The sequence below is a fragment of the Sesamum indicum genome, linkage group LG5, assembly GCF_026168435.1.
Source record: "Sesamum indicum cultivar Baizhima isolate 11 linkage group LG5, ASM2616843v1, whole genome shotgun sequence".
NCBI lineage: Eukaryota > Viridiplantae > Streptophyta > Magnoliopsida > Lamiales > Pedaliaceae > Sesamum > Sesamum indicum.
This window is the reverse complement of record NC_142661.1, coordinates 16389297-16408937: the sequence shown is the minus strand read 5'-3', so window position 1 is coordinate 16408937 and position 19641 is coordinate 16389297. Positions and strand designations below refer to the sequence as shown.

Here is a 19641-nt window from a genome sequence, read left to right as displayed (position 1 = left end):
TCATAATAATACTATCAAAGCAGCCAAATAATCAAACTTAATCCAACTCCCAACTATTCAGAGATATCATTCTAATCATGAGAATGTGGCACAGGTATCACAACCAGAGAAGTGAAAACAGCTCTTTAGCTAAATGAAATATTTAAACAAGATTACAATAAAAAGTGAATATTTGGAACCAGTTGCCTAAACTTGAAAATGTTCTGAACTGGTAAATAATACTGTGAAAAGCCAGTATTACAGTGGCCAATTTTACAAATTCAGGAACACCCAAGACTAGGCAGAAATAGGATACCCAGAGTAAGGAAAGAAGGGCACATGGAATAAAAGACCCACACCACAACTCAGTTGAATGGACAACCCTACAATCCACTCAAGTTTTTCAGTTATATATCCCCACGAGCACAAATGCCAACAAGATTTCTTGAATTTGGATTCACGTCTTCACCAGAGAGAATTATCCAAGAGCGTTAAATCTTCTCTCATGTCTATCACACAAATTGATGATTTACAGGAATGTGATAAAGCATGCATTCAATGGAACCTTTCTTCATCGTCGAAATGCAAACTCTCAATACCCTTTATTGCAGAATCATAATTCTTTATGCTAGTATTGTTCCTCCCGGAAGAAGTATGTTTTGGTTCGGAGGATCCACCAAGGGGTGAGGTTCTCTGTCCACTGGATATTTTGTTTACAGTAGCTGGACTAGCCTCAGGGGTGCGAGAACGAGTAGGCTCAGAATCATTTCCCAAAGTGAAAGTTTCACGGCTTCCAGAAACAGCAGTCCGTCTGAGTGTTCCACTAGACCTTCCGAAGAAGGTAGAGCTAGAGAGCTGCAAAATAAGACCAGCTATAAGACGAAACAATAGACGACATAAATAATAAAATTTGCAAAACATATGCAGTGCATAGACTGATCTGAAAAATGAAAAACCATTTGTTTCTCCAAAAAAATTTCACCTGAAATTAAAAAAATGAAATCGACCCCAGGACCAAAACATAGTTTGATAAAATCCTAATGATCCTAATATGAACAGCAGACTCAAGCCTGGCCAAATTACCAAATTTAGATGTTCAGTCTAATTAGTAGTTATGAATTAATACAAGTTGAAGTTAACGTAGACTGATAAACTAACTGCATGGACCACCCATAATTGTTGGGTCCATGGCAGCAGGTGCTTAGCCCAGCCTCCAAATGACTCTACATGAAAGTATACAAAGGCAATGATAAAGCCAAAATCTACAGCCAATTGTGACTGAATTCACAGCTAACCATAGCATCCTTGCTTGCTGAATCATTTGCAGCTGGACTTTTCTGTCTAGATAAGCTTCCAGCATTTACGAGTTGTCCAGAACTCCTCCTCCTGGAAGGATCTGCTGAAGTGCCTGCTTGCCTTCCCTCTTCCTCACCTGTAGCAGAATTGACAGAGGAGACATCTTAAAACTACAGATGTTATAAAACTTACTACAGTAGACTCTTAAACCCAAAGATGTGCAATAGTTTAGGCCAAGTGTGAACAACATAATGAATGGTACCAAACAACCATTAGAAGGGACTGTAAAGTTTTAGTTTCACAAGCTATGAATGGTCCATTATCACCTAATTATTAAGAACACAAAAGGTTAATATGGAGATCATTCGGGAAATACCTGGCAGCCGTTCACCACTGGGAACTGCAGGGGGCAGTCCTGAGCTCGTCCCAGCGTTTGGGCCCTGAAACCAACATGCATCATAAAATGAATAAATTGGCATATTGTGTTTGAAAAAATATTCTTGCTTAATTACTCACAAGAGCCCGAGAAGGAGGAGCTGCCATCTGCGACTGCTGATACTTCAAAATAGTCCAATCAAAAACATAGTCAAATTGGAAACCTGCCAGGAAAATGATCAATTATCAATTCCTTCCCTCTGTTAGCTTTCTCGGCTCAATGAATTGGAACATATATAGGCTTTCACTAGTCAAGTAGAACTTCTGTTCACCAAAACAACCAGACCTTCGCGAATGAAGAGATCACGAAATATTCTCTTAAGATAGGCATAATCTGGTTTATCCTCAAACCGCAGTGAACGACAATAGTGGAAGTATGATGCAAATTCAGTTGGATAACCTCGGCACAATGCCTAGAAAGAATGTCAGTCAGCAGTTATACTTGCGTACAAAGGATGCACATCCAACCACGATTGCAGAATAAAAATTACCTCAATAGAAGTCGAAACCTTCTTCTCACTTATTTTCTCATATTTTTGTTTCTTAGTTCCTGCTTTTAGTCCTTGCCATGGAAGGCTGTAGAGAATTGATGTCAAATCACAAAACTCAATACAGAATAACAAGCCAAAATATTAGTAGTTACCTTCCTCTTAAGAAGTACATCAGGACAAATCCAAGAGATTCCAAATCATCTCTCCTGCTTTGTTCTACACAGAATATCAATAGCATCTCAACAAAGTAGAAAATTCAACTAAGAAGAGTGTAGGAATCAGGTCTATTTTAACACATGGCAAAACGAAAACAAACACCTACCTATACCCAGGTGAGTATTCATACTGGCATATCGTGCTGTTCCAGTCAAATTTTTGTTCTCCCTGCAGTGTTTGCAATAGAGTAAATTAAAATTCAACCCGCCAAACATATCAGGAAGACCATAGGTTAGCCAGAAAGATAGAAGAAAAAGACTGTGTAATAAAAACTTGGTCATCAACAGACACACACACACCCAGAGGAAATGGGAAGCAAAGCAAACGAAGAGTTGATTTCAGAGGATCCCCGACTACTCATTCTTAAGTTAAAGACAGTCAAATCTAGACGCAAAATCAAGCAGAAATGTAGAATCACGTCATAAATTGACATGAGAATCTGATTAGATATCCATACAGTCGATTCCAGAAAGATTATACATGTAATAAAAATGCATGCATACAATAGAATATAAAAAAATGATAAGAATATTCTTACAGGACAGATTAATATATTCAGTCTATAATCCCAGCAAGATTTATAACATATTAGTATGAGCTAAAGAATTATAGTCACTTGGGCTTGATCTACCTTCCAAATGCAATAAATTTGATTTTCGTAACTACCCTCAATCCTCCAATTAATTTGAGATTTGTTGTCATAGAAGAAAGTACTAATATTGCGTCTCTTTTTGGTCATCTTTTGGTCCTAGTAATTAAAAAGTACAAGAGAAGGCACACTAGTGCACAGCACCTGGCGAGAATTTTCAGAGTTACATAAATGAATTATATAAACAAAATGCCACTACTACACCACCTTTAGCAACCGTTTAAGCAATTAAGAATTTGTTTTCAGTAATATCAGTAACTTCAACACTTATTTAAGCAATCATATTGAGCAAATTGAAGATATCCTTTTTTTCCATAAATCCAGCCCGAATGTTTGCAACAATCTCACCTATTTTAGCTAAAAAATCAGCAAAATCAATTTCTCAGAATATCCCGCAAACCATTGCAATAATATCTCCTGTTTGGGCGTAAATTTCAGTAATAACTTGGACATCAGCAACATCAACATTAATTTAAATTATCTCCAGAAAGATAAAAGAAAATTCTCCACAGTAGTTCAGCAATTTAAAATTAGAAGGACAAGAAAACAGAAAACAAGAATGGCCAAGAAAAAGAAAATTAAAGATAAAGAAAAGAAAATAGAAGCATGGGAGAAACTGACTGCAAGGAAAGAAAGAATCGTCAGGGCAGAAGCAAAAACAAAAAATGCCAGGGGAAGAAAACCCTAAGAAAACAAAAAAGAACAAAACGATGGAAGAAAGAAGAAATGTCAGAAGACAGAGACAAAAACAAAACATCGGGAAAAGAACAAAAAAGGAGAAAAAGAAGAAAGCAAGGAGATAGCAAAGTTATAAATGGCCCGTTCTGGCGCAAAAAGGCGAGAGCCTAGCGCCATTTACCAAAAATTAAATTGGGGTTTCGCCTGGTGCAGCTATGGTGGCCGGTGCCAGGGCGCCTTCGTCTGGCTGAAGCAAAGTTGGGCTTTTAATAAATAAAATTCAAAAAGGAAATTGAAGACAAAAACCCAAATTCGCAACAGTTTCGGGTTTTTCTTCCACCTCTTAAGGTGATGTCCTCATTTGCTATTTCTTCTTTCTTTCTTCTTTTCTTCCCAGATGCAACTGCCTTCTCTTTCTCCATAGTCTTCTTACTTGTCCTTTCTTCTTTTCTTTTTCTGTCAAAAGCTATTTTATTTGTCTTTTTCTATTTTTGTGTGTTTCTTTCGTTGAACCAATAGTTAAATTGCTTATTACGTTATAATGATGTAATTATTGTTATCGTTTAATGTCATAACTTCTAACTATATTTTATATTTGCTAAATCAATAAGTTTGTGATTTTTCTTGCCAAACTTCTAACTATAGTTTTCTTTTCCTGAATTTTTGCTAAAAACATAAAAACCTAATCTTGAACCTGCTGATTTTGCTAAAGATACTAATGGTATAAATACATAAATTATTTCTGCAAATATGAAATGTGCTTCAAAAGCTGCACGCCACACCATGCACCGTGCGCGAAGGCTCTAGAGCACCTTTGCACCATGATGTACTATCCGCCTTTTAACAACTATAGACAGTACTCCATTAGGAATAGAAAGAACAGTGCATGAGGAAAAGAATTCCTTCTTTCCCATTAAAGTCAACGCAAGCCTGCTTTGTTGAAAAAGATGCACCAGGCACCTCAGTCCTCAGAAGAAGGCCCCATCTACATGCCAGGTGAAATGGCTGCAATGGCGCAGGATATGGACGACCTTACACGTGTCACCATACCGCAGTCCTTTTGCACTTTGATAACAATGTATGGATCTACCTGAAGTTGTTAGGTGTTTATTCTAATTGAATATTTTACTTTCCCCTCCTGGATATTTTCTCATGGTTTTGATACATAGACAATCATTTTTCTTTCTAGTATTTGACATCCATCATCAAAATATATATTATGCCTCTTTCCTCTCAATAACCTTTCCCCTGCTCGTTCTATAATTGATTTATCTTCTAATTTGATATTATAAATGGGATGACTCCCATGTCATATGCCTCGTGCCTCGAGGCTACATCCCACCCACGTGTGAAACACTTCATCCAGCATCTAATGCACAGGATCATTGGTGTCACATACATGTAAGACAAGAGGCAGTGCTGTATTATGTATTTAATTTAGCTACTTTAGACCTTTATGTATTTAAACTGCCATGTAAAATAATTTGTTAAGTGACTGCCGTCACCAACAGGTTATTTATTTAGCCTATCATCCATGCCCACAAGGACCTGCACGACCAAGCATCTGAAATTTTACTCAATCATCAGGAGGGGGAAGCAACTATAGTCTTTACTAGGTAAATTCTCTTTGCGCTATTATTTCTTTCTTAAGTAGTTTTCTTTCCCTTCTTTTATGCTCGTATTTGTCTTTTTCCTTTTTCTTTTTTCTTGTTTGAGTTGAAGGGTGTTTACATGTTCAAGATTGAGAGTGTTTCAGGTAATTGCTCCCCAATTACCATGAGAACCTATAGTTAAACAAACAAAAAGAAAGCTGTATTGATCCTTTCAAACAGAAAGTCCCAGTTCAAGTAAAAAAAGTCGGTAGCTTACTATTCATGTGAATACTATACATGCCAATTTTAATATCTCTATTAGGTGAGCCATTAAGAGCTTTTAACAAATTCTTATAAGACGAGGTAGTTCTTTAAAGATCTTAACTAACAGAGATTTGCATCTTGGAATATGAAGTAACCCAAAGGCAAACAAACAAATCCCACAAACAGAATAGCAAATTGAGAATTTGACTGAAACAATCGTGTCGCATTTGCAGTTCTGCTGCAATCAGTAGCAATGAAATGCTGCATACAAACAAAGTAACTAATGCTAATCTAACCTGTAAGGAATATGTTGGTGAGTTGAACTGTCTCTATATTTCTTTGCCAGACCAAAATCAATGATGTAAACCTAATATCGACGTCATAAGAAAATACCACATCAGCATATAAATTCAGCTAGTATACAATAAAACACAGATAAGCAAGAAAAGGACCTGATTTGCTCGCCTTCCCAAGCCCATGAGGAAATTATCTGGCTTGATATCACGATGTAAAAATGATTTTGAGTGGACGAATTCGACACGATTGATCTGACATGATAATTGGGTAACACTTATAACTTAAGGCATCCATTTATAGAGAATCCGATGTTCTATTATAAATACCACTGCAATCAGAATCAAACTAAAACAAGGAAAATATTAACCATTTGATCAGCAAGCATGAGAACTGTCTTCAGAGAAAGTTTCCTACTGCAAAAATTGAATAGATCTTCAAGACTGGGCCCAAGCAAGTCCATAACTAGAACATTGTAGTCTCCTTCCACACCAAACCATCTTACATTTGGTATCCCAGCTGCAATTTCATATTAGATTTAGAGTCCATGACACAAATGAAATAAAAATCTGGGCACTAGACCAAAAAATGAAGATAATATTTTGGATGAATGATTACTTCCGCCCTGTAAAATTCTGTACAACTTCGACTCATACAGCAGTTGAGGATGTTTTGTCTTCACATTTTCCTGAAAAAATCATATATGCTGTCAAAATGTAGCCTCGTAGGAAGAATTCATAAATAACACCTAAATGATGAAGACGGAACACTTGCACAAACCCACCCAAAAAATATTTGAAAACAAAAAAATGGAAGTAACCAGCCAAAACATGGCATTACTAATATATAGGCTAACCCACTAACATATCTCTTGACAGCTCCATAATATATGCTACACTTTCCTCTATTGCTAACCTTTCAATGAGTAAAAACGAAAGAATTTACCATCTCCAATTCAGAACATTGAAGCTGAAGAACACTAAAACTGGTCATCCATACAGATTCAAGTCAAACCTTTACCGAAAAACAAAAGGAAGGAAAAGAAACAAGAAAGTTCGTCAACCCAAAAACAGAAACTCAGAATTAAATGAAATGCAAAGTTCATTAATTTCATAAAACCATATTACTTGAGTTCATCTATACGAGAATATCACTGAACCAGTAAATCTCATGAACGAACATGCAATGACGACTTCAAGACAAGAGCAGCAAATTCAACATTTAAACAACAACAAAACCCACCAATCAAAGAAAAAGGACCAAAACAAACACTTTGACCAAAAGAAAAAAAGGGAAAGAGCAGAACTCACTAGCTTAATTGCCACCTCTTCATTAGTCTGAATATTAGTCCCTGTACCCAACACCGAAACCAACAATTAACCACGACTCAACCAGTGAAAAGTCACTCCCAGAAAACGAAGAACACAAATGCTTTTAACCAACAGCAAAACGGAAAAATTTTACCAAGGTAGATCTCTCCAAAGGATCCACTGCCTATCTTCCGACCTAACCGATACTTGTTCCCCACTCGCGGCTCCATCGGCACAAAACCTAGGTTTTAGATTCTTCCCCCCCTCTCCCCGGGCCTCAGCACACCAAATTCATAGGCAATCAAACCCTAGAAAACCCAGATAGAGATCTCGGCGGCTCCTTCAACTTGGTTGGATCTAACAAACTGAGAGTGCGATTAAGTTCGGGTTCAACACCAGCAGCACTAGGGTTAGGTTTAGAGCGGGTGAGTAGAGAGAAGAAGAAGAAGAAGAAGGAAAGAAAAAAATTCTCTACAGTTTCTCTCTCGCCATTTATATGCACGACTCTCTCTCTGCGTGCGCGTTTGGGGGTCTCGCCGTTTGGGTGGAAAAAGTAAAGGTACGGTGTCCAGTACGCGTTGGCATAACGCGTGGTGGAAGGTTCTGTTTCTGGAAAGAATGGGGTACGACTGGAGTGGGGGGACGGATTGAGTTCGCGTGGGGGGGCCGTCGTCACGTGACTCACGTGACCTCCCCTCTTTATCCACCCCGGCCCGAGTGGATATGTCACGTGATCCAATTTTCACAATAATTTTTTTTATTTATTTATTTCAAATCTTTTTTTATGATTATTACTTTTTAAATACTATTTACAATTTTTGAATGGCAACGTTAAAGCGTACAATTGAATTTATTTAATTGATAAATTTCGACCGCCACGTCTTCACAATATATTTTCAAATTAAGAATTTTTGCACAACTGTATTTAATTTAATTTAGATTCATGGGAACTTAAATTTTGAGCATTGACTGTGATTTTTTTTCCGTATAAAATCTCGATATAACAGGCTATCTTAGATAAAATAAAAAACAAAAATAAAAGAAAAATGTTAAAAGTAAACGTGTTTTTGGAAATATCTTAGTTGTTGAAGGGAAGTTAGAAAATATCCTAGATAATATTTGAGCAATGTTTTAGAGTTTATAGCCGGTTGAGTAAGCTATTAATCTTAATCATTCGATTTCAAGAATTTTCGACCAACTAGTATAAATAGGCTTGTAGGACAATGGAATGGATAGTGAAGAAACTTCGAAATGCAAACTACGAATTATCCTTTTCCTACTTCTCTTTGCTTTACTGCTCCTCTTTTGTTGATTTAGCCAACACCTTCCAATTTAGCCTTATTCTCCGAATCTCAAACATCACCGATCCTCTTTTCTAAAATAAAATACCAACAAAAATTGACAGTTATAACTTATAATATTTAAAACCATCTAGACGTATTTAAGCAAATTCTTAAATCAAGTTAAAATATTATATTTAGGCATGATTCCTCATTTCAAGGACTACTTATTTTGATGGATGGTTTTTTTTTTTAAAGCAGTAGTTATATGATTACACTAATATCTTAATAAATTGAGCAATCCACCGATCAAATTAATACGTCAAATATAAATATGAACAATGAAGAAAATTACAAAAGTTTATGTAATTGTGATAAACACCCACATATTCGATAAAATTCGAACCCATGATTTTAAATTTATATTGACATGTGGTAAAATATTTAAATCCTTAGAATTTGGTATATATAAGTAGGAAAATTGTCTTCCTTATTCATATTTATGGAATAATTAATTCTAATGGTAAGTGACTTTTTACTAATTTCCAATCATGAATTCTAATAATTAGATTTATACAATTTTGTAGGTATTGATGATTGTTTGAACTGTAGAGGAGCTATTTTTTTTTCTTTTATCTGAAATTATATGATGATGACGTATGGTCGTTGGAGTAATTATATTGATATAAGCTTTGATACGTCAAGAAATAATGTCACTGGCAACAATACAATTTCTTATAAAATAATAAAATTATGTTATCAATTTACATTAACAACATTCCATCAGAAAAATGGACCTCTTCTTGATCGTTCCAATTAATTTTCAAGTGTCCCAAACTTGGGACGACATGCATGTCGTCACAAGGGAAATTGGGACAAATATTAGTCGTCCCAATAATGCCTTTTTTTGTAGTATCAAGAGCAAAAATGTAAAACTGATCTCGTTTTTTAGCTTATTTTCAATAATGATATGATAAGCATTTATTTTAAACTTTTTGCAAATACCCCCTAAATATAGAACTGAAGTTTGAAGTGGCTACTCTGTATGTTGTAGTGTATGTTTTCTCAAGATTTTAAAAATAAGTTAGTAACTCATTACTTTTTATTTTTTGTTCCGTTAAAAAGCTTATAAAATTTCGAACATCTTATTGTTCGAGTTCAACTCGAGTTACATTCACTTTTTAATTAAAGCTCGTTCGACTAGATTCAAATTATTTTAGAGTGGTAGTAAGAATGGAACTAAATTGCTCTGCCCTCAATTAGAAAGAATAAGAAATAAAGATGTTAACATAAAATATTAACCTACCATATTGAGTAGCAGGCAAGCAATAAACTCTGGTTTTTTTCAATGATTACAATGGCATTAGGCATAGAATAAATGCAACAACATTAGGAATATGGCATGATATTATATATAGTTAAAATATGTTACATTTACCTCCAAACTCACTCATTTACATGCAAAGCACGTATATTTTCTAGTAATAATAAACAAATAATGATTAATTCTAACCTTCATCTCTTGCCAAAATTGGGTGAAAAGAAAGTAAAAGGTTTTTGGCATGTCGATGACTCGTGTATAGCTTTGATTGAATAAAAGAACGAAGATTTCAAGCCAGTTCGTCATTCGCTATCACCAAAAGTTATTCTACTGATGGTAGTAGCATCAATCTAGCAATGTAGTACCTCTGGTTACGTAGACCGAGTAGTATATCTGCTTCGGATTAAGCTCATTTACGTGTGGTGATCCGGGCCCTCGGACTTGGTAGTCCCATATGTGCGACACTAGGAGAGAGTCGAAGCTTTGGACTTGGCCTCGGTGATGGGATTGGACCGTAGTTGCTGACAGGTCCATACAACACCTTAGGTGAAAGGTTAAGGTGTTCAAGTGCCCGGAATTGTAGCTCCGTTGGGTACTCTCGGACACATCCAATACGTGGTCCAGCTCCGGTGCTCCATTTGGACGACATACGTTTAGCTAAGCTATATACCGGCTTATCCTTGTGATTGGAAATTGTGGTTTCCGGTTTGTCGTGTGGACCGTCCTTGTCAGAGATGCTAACATCTTCTGATTGCTCGGAACTTGAGTCGTCCGTAGGTCCTGGAGTAGGTTCTTCGGTAGCATTGGCAACCTTGCTAGGCGGACGGTCATCATCATTTGCACATCTCTAGAGAAACAGGACACAACATAAGTTATAATCAGATAAATGTTTTGTCCCGGAATTCGATTTGTTGAAATAGTTGGGTTAATGGCATTTTACTCCCATGTAAAAATACTAATAGGCACAAACTGTCCTGGACAAAATTAAAAAAAAAAAAAGAGAGAGAGAGGAAAAAAAAGGACAGCGTGACCCCTGAATTTTAAAAAAGAAATTAACTGCTTCCTGCATAAAGGGGACGCATTATCCTTTATTATTTCCCTTCTTTCAAAAGATTTTTTTATCTGTTAGTGTTTTTACGAGAGGGCCTGTTGCAAATAACCTGATATAATTTGGTCTCCAAGATTCATCAAGACAGAAGTTTTTCATGTGACTACCTGTACGTTCGCAAGATCGACAGAATGCTCCTCGAGGAAGCTTATAAATTCATTGAAGTTCTCCTCTGTTGGGAGATAGTGACCACTGTATGGCCAAATTGCCTGTTAAGAGTTGACAATGTTCTCAGTATCATACGTGGGTTATAATTACAAGCAGTTCACTTTACTAGTATATTCTTGCAGTACATTTACCTCAAGAACACCCCCATGAGCAACCAATCTTCCGGCGGCTGTGATGGCCCCTCCAGCTAGGAAACTTGAATGCTGGAACTTGCCCTTTTGCTTCTGCCCCACGTAGAAAGTTCTCGTCGTGCTGAGAACGAATATCCATTTTGAACCCTCAGTGGTATCCACTAAGTTACAACTTTCTTTATAAACAAGTTTCCCATTTGCAATCACAACCTCATACGATTCTCTCTCTTTCTGTCAAAAAGGAAGAAACATCACAACAGCAATGAATACCAGAGTCAATGTGCATTCATGATTGTAAGATTGATGGGAGACTTACAGGTCCTAGATATTTGATGCATTGACGATGCAAATTGACCTTGGGGCACTTTTCCAGATTTAATTCTTTCCCGTCTCCAACATCCAACCTTCAAATCTCATAGCAAATAGTATTAGAGGAAAATGATTGAAATGAGTAAATATATGGTACTTGTAGTCTTTTTAACTAAAAGAATAGTTTTAATGCAATTAATATAAGTTGGCTGCTGCTCACCAGTAAAAGAAAGGTTGTGAGCTTTCGCATTTGAACCAGACGTCATAATAGAAATGCAGATTGTGCCCATAGCGATGGCGTGGGTCGATCTACAAAAAGATAGAGAAACAAGCATTGAATCACAAATGGAAACCCAACCTGATTAGATCTTGGCCTAGAGTTAATGAGAACCTCTTAATTTAGAGAGAAAAAAAAAAAAGGATACTTTATCCAATAGATGCAAGTTATTGGATGTACACTAGACTTGCAGCCAATTGAAATCATTTAATACACAGTAGATTCTACAGATTTGTTTCAGCAAATTAATCTAAGCTGCTGGTTGTATCATCATCAAGTCAGTGGTATATGCAAAAAAGAAGCATTAAAGGCTACTTTATTCAACGTGCAACTGCATATCTTAAACAAACGAAGGCACAGTATTGGATAAGATGCAACTGCAAACAGCTTGATTCTCAGAGCAATAATTTTTTTATTGGAGTGATGCACTTCAAAAGATTTCCAACTTACTGCTTCAAGCCAATGCTGTAGAGCCAGCTTTTGAGCCTTCTCATCCTTGGACAATCCCTTCCCTACCTGCAAAGTATTCTATCTTTAATTCAAGAGTATATTTAATAGATCAAACAGAAAAGGAAAAGAGAAAGTAAAAATGAAATTCGTCAAAGTTTCAAAATGGATAATAGATACTGACCTTGGCTGCTCGGGTCCGTGCTCTAGACCATTTTGAAACAGCAGTTTCGTGTTTCTCAACACTGAAGAATGATACAGAACTCCTCTTTAGAGCTGCAAAGTCCAATGCTTTCCACCTATGCAAGTCGAGTATGATAACTCAATTCATCTGATAAGAGCACAGGGAATGGGAAATAAGGAGATATGACTAGATAGTCAGAAACAAACCATAGCTCCTCTACTACAACTGCACAATCAGCAAGGTTTCTTCGCGTGCGGTAACTCTTATAGACCTTTTGCAGCTTGATTGCAGCCGCATCAAGCTCACTGACAGGCCGTGGAGAAAACAATATGGCAGGTTGAGGGAGAGTAGCTGCATTAACTAATTTATCAGTATAACCATCTGCATTTGCTTTTGCATCATCTGATCCTGATTTTCTGATATCTTGAACTAGATTCTTGAATGAGAGGGTGGTTTTCAGCACTAATTTCACGGGCTCGCAGTTGCTCAAGGTTAAGGAGTTCTTCTTGCACTGTGTTGCCATGGTGATGGCTGCCGAATCTGCTTCAACAAAGCTGTCAGCTTTCAAAGTCATAGTCTTTTTATTCCCCTTAAATCCAATACCAAGTGCTAAATCGGAAAGATTGTGTCACAATTTCTGGTCAAGATGAAAAGAGCAATGATAGGATAATCCCATTCAAGACGTCAAGATCCCACCTGCATAGTTTTGTGATGTCCAATTCAATACAAAATAAAATCCCATAACAATACTACAATCAAGAACCACAACCAAGTTTCAGCAATCTAATTCAGCATCAGAAGAAAATAGCTATAAATGAACTAAGATATCATATAAAAGTTAAGCGGGCCTCCATCTTTAACCATGCCAAAGCATCATGAATACAAAAAAAACAAGTCGCAGAGCCTCCATTTTTTTCTATCACCTTTTACAATGAGGTGGTTAGCCAATCTACGTTATTAGTAATTAGTAGTCGGCACTTTTACAAGAAGATAAAAGCCAAATAAGGCAAAAACAAAGCCCTTCACCAAATTGAACATAACTGCTACTCGTATAACCAGATAGTCAGCACCAAACTGTATGAAATCCCTATGATAGAAAATAACTGTGGGGGGAAAGAAAAGAAAGAACCGATTCTGAATCTACGGAAGGGTGTCATCCAAACAACTTAAAATGACTCACCAGAAATGGAAAGCTAGACTTAGTTTCAAGACCTTTATCGTGTTTGTGGTTATGATCGCCACCTTTCCTTTACATATGCCCCTTTTATATCATTCAGAGAACTGTGGGAAATCTTGAAATGTGTTGACCTTCAAATGCGAATACCACGTGTGCAACAGACTCTAGAGTGGCATTTGGAAATCTTTCTCGTGCCTGATCGTACACTGAGAAAGTTCTGTGTGATTTCTTGAGAATGTGAATGCAAAGAACTGGTGGGTTCATTCAAGCTTCGGTTTTTGTACTTCAAAATTCAAAGATTGATTTTTTAAGCCTCGTGGGACTGAAAAGTTTTAGTAGAAGTAGCTTTCTGTTGCCCCTCTCAGCACTCAACAAACATATGAAAAATACTCCAAACAGAAATATATATACAGAGAGAGAAGATGGCCAAAGATTGATTTTTTCTTCTCTTCTCTAACGCAGATTTTATACCAACTTTCCAAATTTTCCAAGAAGAGAATGCAATGAATTAGGTTTAGATGAATCAAATAATCGTAAAGTAAATATATCATATTTGTCATGTAATTGATGATTTTTTTTGTACAATTCATTCAAATTTGACGTCTGGACTAGAATTTCCCACAGACCCATGGGATGTCCAATTGTGCGCATGCCGGTAAATGAAGTGAAGTAGGAAAAAGCTGTCCTTTGGTAGGTTGTTATGGACAAGGGTTTTACCATGTGAATGAATATGACTGGCTTTGACTGCCACAGGGTTTAACATTTCATGCCCTAATCAGATTCCATGTAGTAAATAACATTCTTTTTTACTCCTAACCACTAATCAATTGGCCTTTCTACAATACAATACGTTCACCAACTATGAGGTCAATTTTCATTTGGACTACTCTCAAAAGAAAAATTGTTTTAGGATATGCGGTTTTTACGTGCTCAATTAGTTAATAAATGATAATTCTACCCCTCTTCCTTTTAAAATTATCAAAATCTTCCCTCAAAAGGATGTAGGGTTTAATTTAATGGTCGGTATTTGATTCCACAAGAAAAGTAATTGTAAGTCTTTTTTCTTTCCTAGCACCAAAGCTTAAAGGAGAGATTTCTTTTATAAAATTAAAAAAAAAAAAGAGATATATCATATCACTACTTTTTCCGTGAGTTAGCATCCCCCATCATTTTGAAATGCTAACATGTATATACCACCCATTTATGTTTGAATATAAGGTAATATTCAAGAATTTAATAGGATGTTAACATTATTTTAAAAAAAAAAACAGGGGTCTAAAGGTCTATACCTAATTACAAAAGAGAGGTAATTGTAATATTTTTCCTAATACGAAAACATAAAGGAAGGAATTTTTGTAACTTTAAAAGCAAAAGAGCATAGGAATTTCCTAAAGAGGTTATTGTAACTAACTTAATTATATATAGCTCTCATTAATTTTTATTTTTTTTAATATGTGGTTACGATCATTTTAGCTATCTTAACTAAAGAAAAATGACTGTCACTATGTTCCTTTTTGCCAAAACTTCTAGAGACACATTAATTCAAATAAAAAAATTAATAATTTAAACATTAAAAGACCATATATATGTATACATTCATTAATTGAGAAGCTCCATTTTTTTCAGTAATTGATAGTATTGAATACAGTGTTTCATTAAAAATAATGATTTCAAAGTCTCAACCTCCCATAAATTCATTAGTTACTACACGATGCAAGGATAAACACCATTTAAATGATTAAATATGAAACTTTTTAAGAATAATTCTTTACGTAAATCAAGAACTTCATCTTCGTTTTTGCCTCACATGCAAGTAAATGGTTAATAAATGAGGTGAAAACAGAGAACACTTTGAATCTTGTCATCCTTTTCTCGGGTTTTAATGCAATTTATTGATTATTGTGATATTGAAAATGAACAAATTATCTTTAATGAAAAAATAATAGCAATATACCTCTTGCTTTTTTTTATAAAAAAAAAATCAAGCAAAATTGCTTTATTTTGAAAAATATAGAGAGTGAATTACTGAAATTTTCAAAATACGGTGAAATACATTGTTATTTTTTTTTATAAAAAAATAATTTACTCATTTGCAATATTACAAAAGAATCACTTATATTTTTCCCTCTTTTTATCAATAATGTTTGGCATATTGAAGAAACTATGCAAGTAGCTGTCTATGACCCACCTCAGTTTCATTTGATAAATTAGTCAAATACTAAAATTATTGGCTGCAAATTTGGAACACTAATAATCAAGAACTCCTCGTTGCTGGCCTCAAATAGACAACAACTATTTTCTATTTCAAGTATCAAGAATTGATTAATGTGAATACATAAGCTACCGTCCTATAAAATTAGCTGAAAGGGAAAGCCCACCTTTCTTTGATTTCACGTGGAGTAATTTAACCCTTAGCATTGACTGCTCCGAAACGCACAAGCCACAATTTGATGTACGCGTGAATCAGGGATTTCTTATTTTGTAGTGTAAAAATTGCTCGGGCTATAAATTCTTACGTACACGAGCTGTTTCTCACTAAACAATGAAAATGATGACATATTAATAAAGTTCACTTAACATAATTCACACTATATGATGCTGAAGACATGATTGAGGCACGTCATTTTCATGAAGATGATGACCAACAATGCTCCAAATTATCACAATCTTTAGAAGATATACAGACATAATTTATCGCAGCTGAATTTTGCAGTTACGTACATACAATCTCAAACATCAAAATGAGTATATTTTTAATGTTCTGGAGCAAGATTCAATGCCAAAAAGTAGAACTGATACTTCCAAACTTGAGATAAGCAACTGAACCTGGAAACTTGGGTTGTAATGGGCTGCCTTTCAGAAAATCCTCATGCTGATAACGGGAACCATGTCTTTCCTGGAATGTGAGGAAATAGCGCTGTTACAATATAACAAAGTATAGGGCTCAAAAGAAAACTAAACTACTTGGCATTCGGCTCGAGATCAGCCATTAGTAAAAGCTTGTTTTAGCTCAGTTCGTTAAATATAATAAATCAAGTTTGAAACCACATTTTGTTTCGATAGCCCTAAAAGCACATTCCATTTGCTCAAAAGGGCTGCTCCACTCACCTACTGTCATTGGCTTCCACATTCACGGGTGATAGTTGCTTGAATTTCAGTCATCACAAATGAGTCCCAAAGTTAAATTCTATCCTTCCACGAAAAGATTTCTAACTTTCATTACTCTCTTTTCTGTTTGAACCTTATCCTCTGCCATCCCTCCCTAATCACCATTACTATACGTCTAGGAGATCTAATTCTTATAGTAATCGTGCATTCATACATATAAGTAATTCTAGCTCGTACTTTGCACATTAATATTGGCCAGGAATTAGAAGTGAATTGCCAATTACTTTGCACAACCAGCATTCATGTCTACTAGCAAATACGGGTGCAAGTTCATTGACCGCTGCCCATTCTTTAGCTCTGATGATATTGATTTCTAACTTGGTAAAATACGAAAAGTTGTTTAGTTTAGCTATAGCAATGTAATATAACCACATGTGGAAAGCATGCTTCAATATTTTTCAATCCTTCCATGCTTTTGCTAATGATTTCACCGAGATGCATTAGTCCTGTCTCAAGTAAGAGATCTCGTAGCACACTCTGTTTCTTCTAGTATTCTCCTTTGCTGCTAAAGTGCACCCTAGGAATCACAAACTCTTCCACTTAATGTCTTCATTTACGATAGTTATTGATTTTCAGAACTCATCATGCCAAGATCTTTTTAAGATGATCCAATATCAAATGCCAAAAAAATGCAGAACTTTACACATAAGGGATCAAGAGTTGCACAACATTAAAGTTGATGGCAGAAAGTAATCATTCAGCAAAGTATAACTCCAAGAGTAATGGTGCATCGTTATGAGAACTTAAGCTATTGTACAAGCAGAAGGAGATGTTGAACTAGGGAAAGTATACAGATGGTATGAGTTGATTTCCGTAGTTGCATAAATGATACAAAATTTTAGGAGAGATGCAATCTCCTGGGGATGAGATAGGATGAATAACAATTTATACCTCTGTGATATTGAAAAAGAGCGCATTACCCCCTACGAAAAAAATATAGCAATTTAACCCCTTATACTTTTTAAAATGAAGCAATTTACCTCCCTATACAGGGAGGTAAATTGCTTCATTTTAAAAATCATAGGGGGGTAAATTGTTATATTTCAAAAAATACAGGAAGGTAAATTGCTACTAGTTTTTTCATAAGGAGGTAATTTGCTAATTTGCGATATCACAAGGGGGTTGCTTGCATTTTTTCCGGATGAGATATGATCCCTGCCACCCACCCATCACTTAGATTTTAGCCACATCTTACAGAAAATGCAATTTATCCAATACTTGGTAATACATTTTCTTGGCGAGTTCAGCAATACTTTATAAAAGGTTATTCTAGAGAAAAAAAAAATAAAAAAGAGACTTGCATCTGCAAACTGCACCTTCGAATTCAACTTAAAAACCACATTCACGAGAAAACCATAAAACCATCATGTTAGAGGTAAACCAATGCCTCGACAATGAAAAGAATATGTATTTTCAATCTCATTTCAAATCACTTTTACCATCCTAAACTCTCCCATTCTTCTTTGTTCGTTTACCACCACAATCTATTCCTTCTCTCCCTCGAAATCTAAAGCGCGGATTAGAACGCCCCACACGAACAGCCTAGGGTACAACTTCAACTAACAAGGCAATGTACGAATTAACAACGCTCCACAATTGGAAAACAAAAGTGAATGCGGCGATTCAAATCATTCGCCATTCTCCGAACATCCAAATCCATAATCAGAAAAATTCCATCAAAACAAAACAAGTAAATCAACCTTCAGACATGGAGAGCAGAATTTCCACCTTCTGATTGCTTATCCCATCTCAGTTTGCTCGTTTCATCATCCACAAGGCCGGTTATCAGAGTGGTCACCGGAGGCGGGTGGATCAGTCGCCGGAGCTGGGGAGGCTGCCCTCTTGTCTTCTTATTCTGTTTTCATTTACTTTCAGTTATTTTCGGTGGAAGCGCCAAAACCCGCAACTGAAGCCAATCATTCCGCCCCAATTTTTTAGTTTACTACTGCCAAGAGAAAATGATTTTCTCATTTTAAAATATAGGAAATTTAATAGTTTAATTATTATTTTATTTTCACTCCCTATAATTAAATACATCCTACACTCGTTGCTTTATACACCATAAATACAGATGAACGACATACCTCTTAATTTTAGAATTATTTAATTTTAGAATATTGATAAAATAAAATAATATAATAATTTAATTATATTTACACCCCCTATATAAATAAATTAAATATATGCTATATTCAGTGTGTGCTCGAAAAGTACAGAGGAATGTCACATGTCCTGTAAGTTTAAAGTTTTTAAATTTAGAAATACGAAAAAAATATAATATAATATTTAATTATATTTACACTTCGTGTAGAAATTGCTTAAGTACATGCAACTTTAATGTTTTTGTGCATTCGGTGTACGAACGAAGGGGACGTACATTTTAATTTAAAAATGAAGTAATGCATCAATCATACATCGATTCGATATATTATACACCGTATATTAGAACAATATAAAATAACGTTTTTAGGATTATTAAATGAATTACACATAGGAATGGCAACCACGCGAAACGTGAATTTGCCACAACTCGGATATGGCCCATCAAATTAATTTTGGACCCAGATCCGATAGGTTCGATTATGTTTTAAAATATTAAAAATATATATTTAAAATAATACCACTATAATGAGACAATAATATATATTATTGAAAAATTATTTTTTTATAAATTCATATGGGCATATGTTATACATTGAAATATTAAAAATTTTAAAATATATGGTACTTGTATAAACATTAAAAAATTTAAAAACTATTTATATCAGTATTTTAATTTAATGAAAATATTAAGTTCATGTATTATATGTAATTAACTATAAATAAATTATACATATGCTTAACATTTGAACAAATTATATTTTATA

The 19641-nt window shown here is 35.2% G+C and overlaps 2 protein-coding genes across 6 annotated transcripts; both read right to left on the bottom strand.

Moving 5' to 3' along the window:
- Positions 1-108: 108 nt before the first annotated feature.
- LOC105161868 (casein kinase 1-like protein 2) lies at positions 109-7743 on the bottom strand. Its single transcript, XM_011079706.3, has 14 exons — positions 7359-7743; positions 7205-7245; positions 6513-6582; positions 6265-6413; positions 6053-6148; positions 5897-5967; positions 2524-2585; positions 2354-2417; positions 2202-2286; positions 1997-2123; positions 1792-1874; positions 1652-1715; positions 1275-1411; positions 109-834 (listed from the first exon to the last, which is right to left on the bottom strand). Exons 1-14 carry the CDS (start codon positions 7432-7434, stop codon positions 535-537), a joined length of 1425 nt encoding a protein of 474 aa, XP_011078008.1. The 5' UTR covers positions 7435-7743; the 3' UTR covers positions 109-534.
- A 2117-nt stretch (positions 7744-9860) lies between these two features.
- Positions 9861-18713, bottom strand: LOC105161867 (IQ domain-containing protein IQM1). Of its 5 annotated transcripts, none has more exons than XM_020693659.2 (11): positions 18475-18713; positions 16433-16502; positions 15985-16141; positions 12636-13125; positions 12430-12544; positions 12249-12314; positions 11742-11830; positions 11529-11616; positions 11213-11443; positions 11021-11122; positions 9861-10652 (listed from the first exon to the last, which is right to left on the bottom strand). In XM_020693659.2, the coding sequence occupies exons 4-11, from the start codon at positions 13001-13003 to the stop codon at positions 10215-10217; spliced, it is 1497 nt and encodes a 498-aa protein (XP_020549318.2). In that variant the 5' UTR covers positions 13004-13125; positions 15985-16141; positions 16433-16502; positions 18475-18713; the 3' UTR covers positions 9861-10214. The 5 variants fall into 5 exon arrangements, with proteins under 5 accessions (XP_020549318.2, XP_088736979.1, XP_011078004.2 ...); XM_088880853.1 differs by having other exon boundaries at positions 18503-18713; XM_011079702.3 differs by lacking the exon at positions 15985-16141.
- Between the last annotated feature and the right edge of the window lie 928 nt (positions 18714-19641).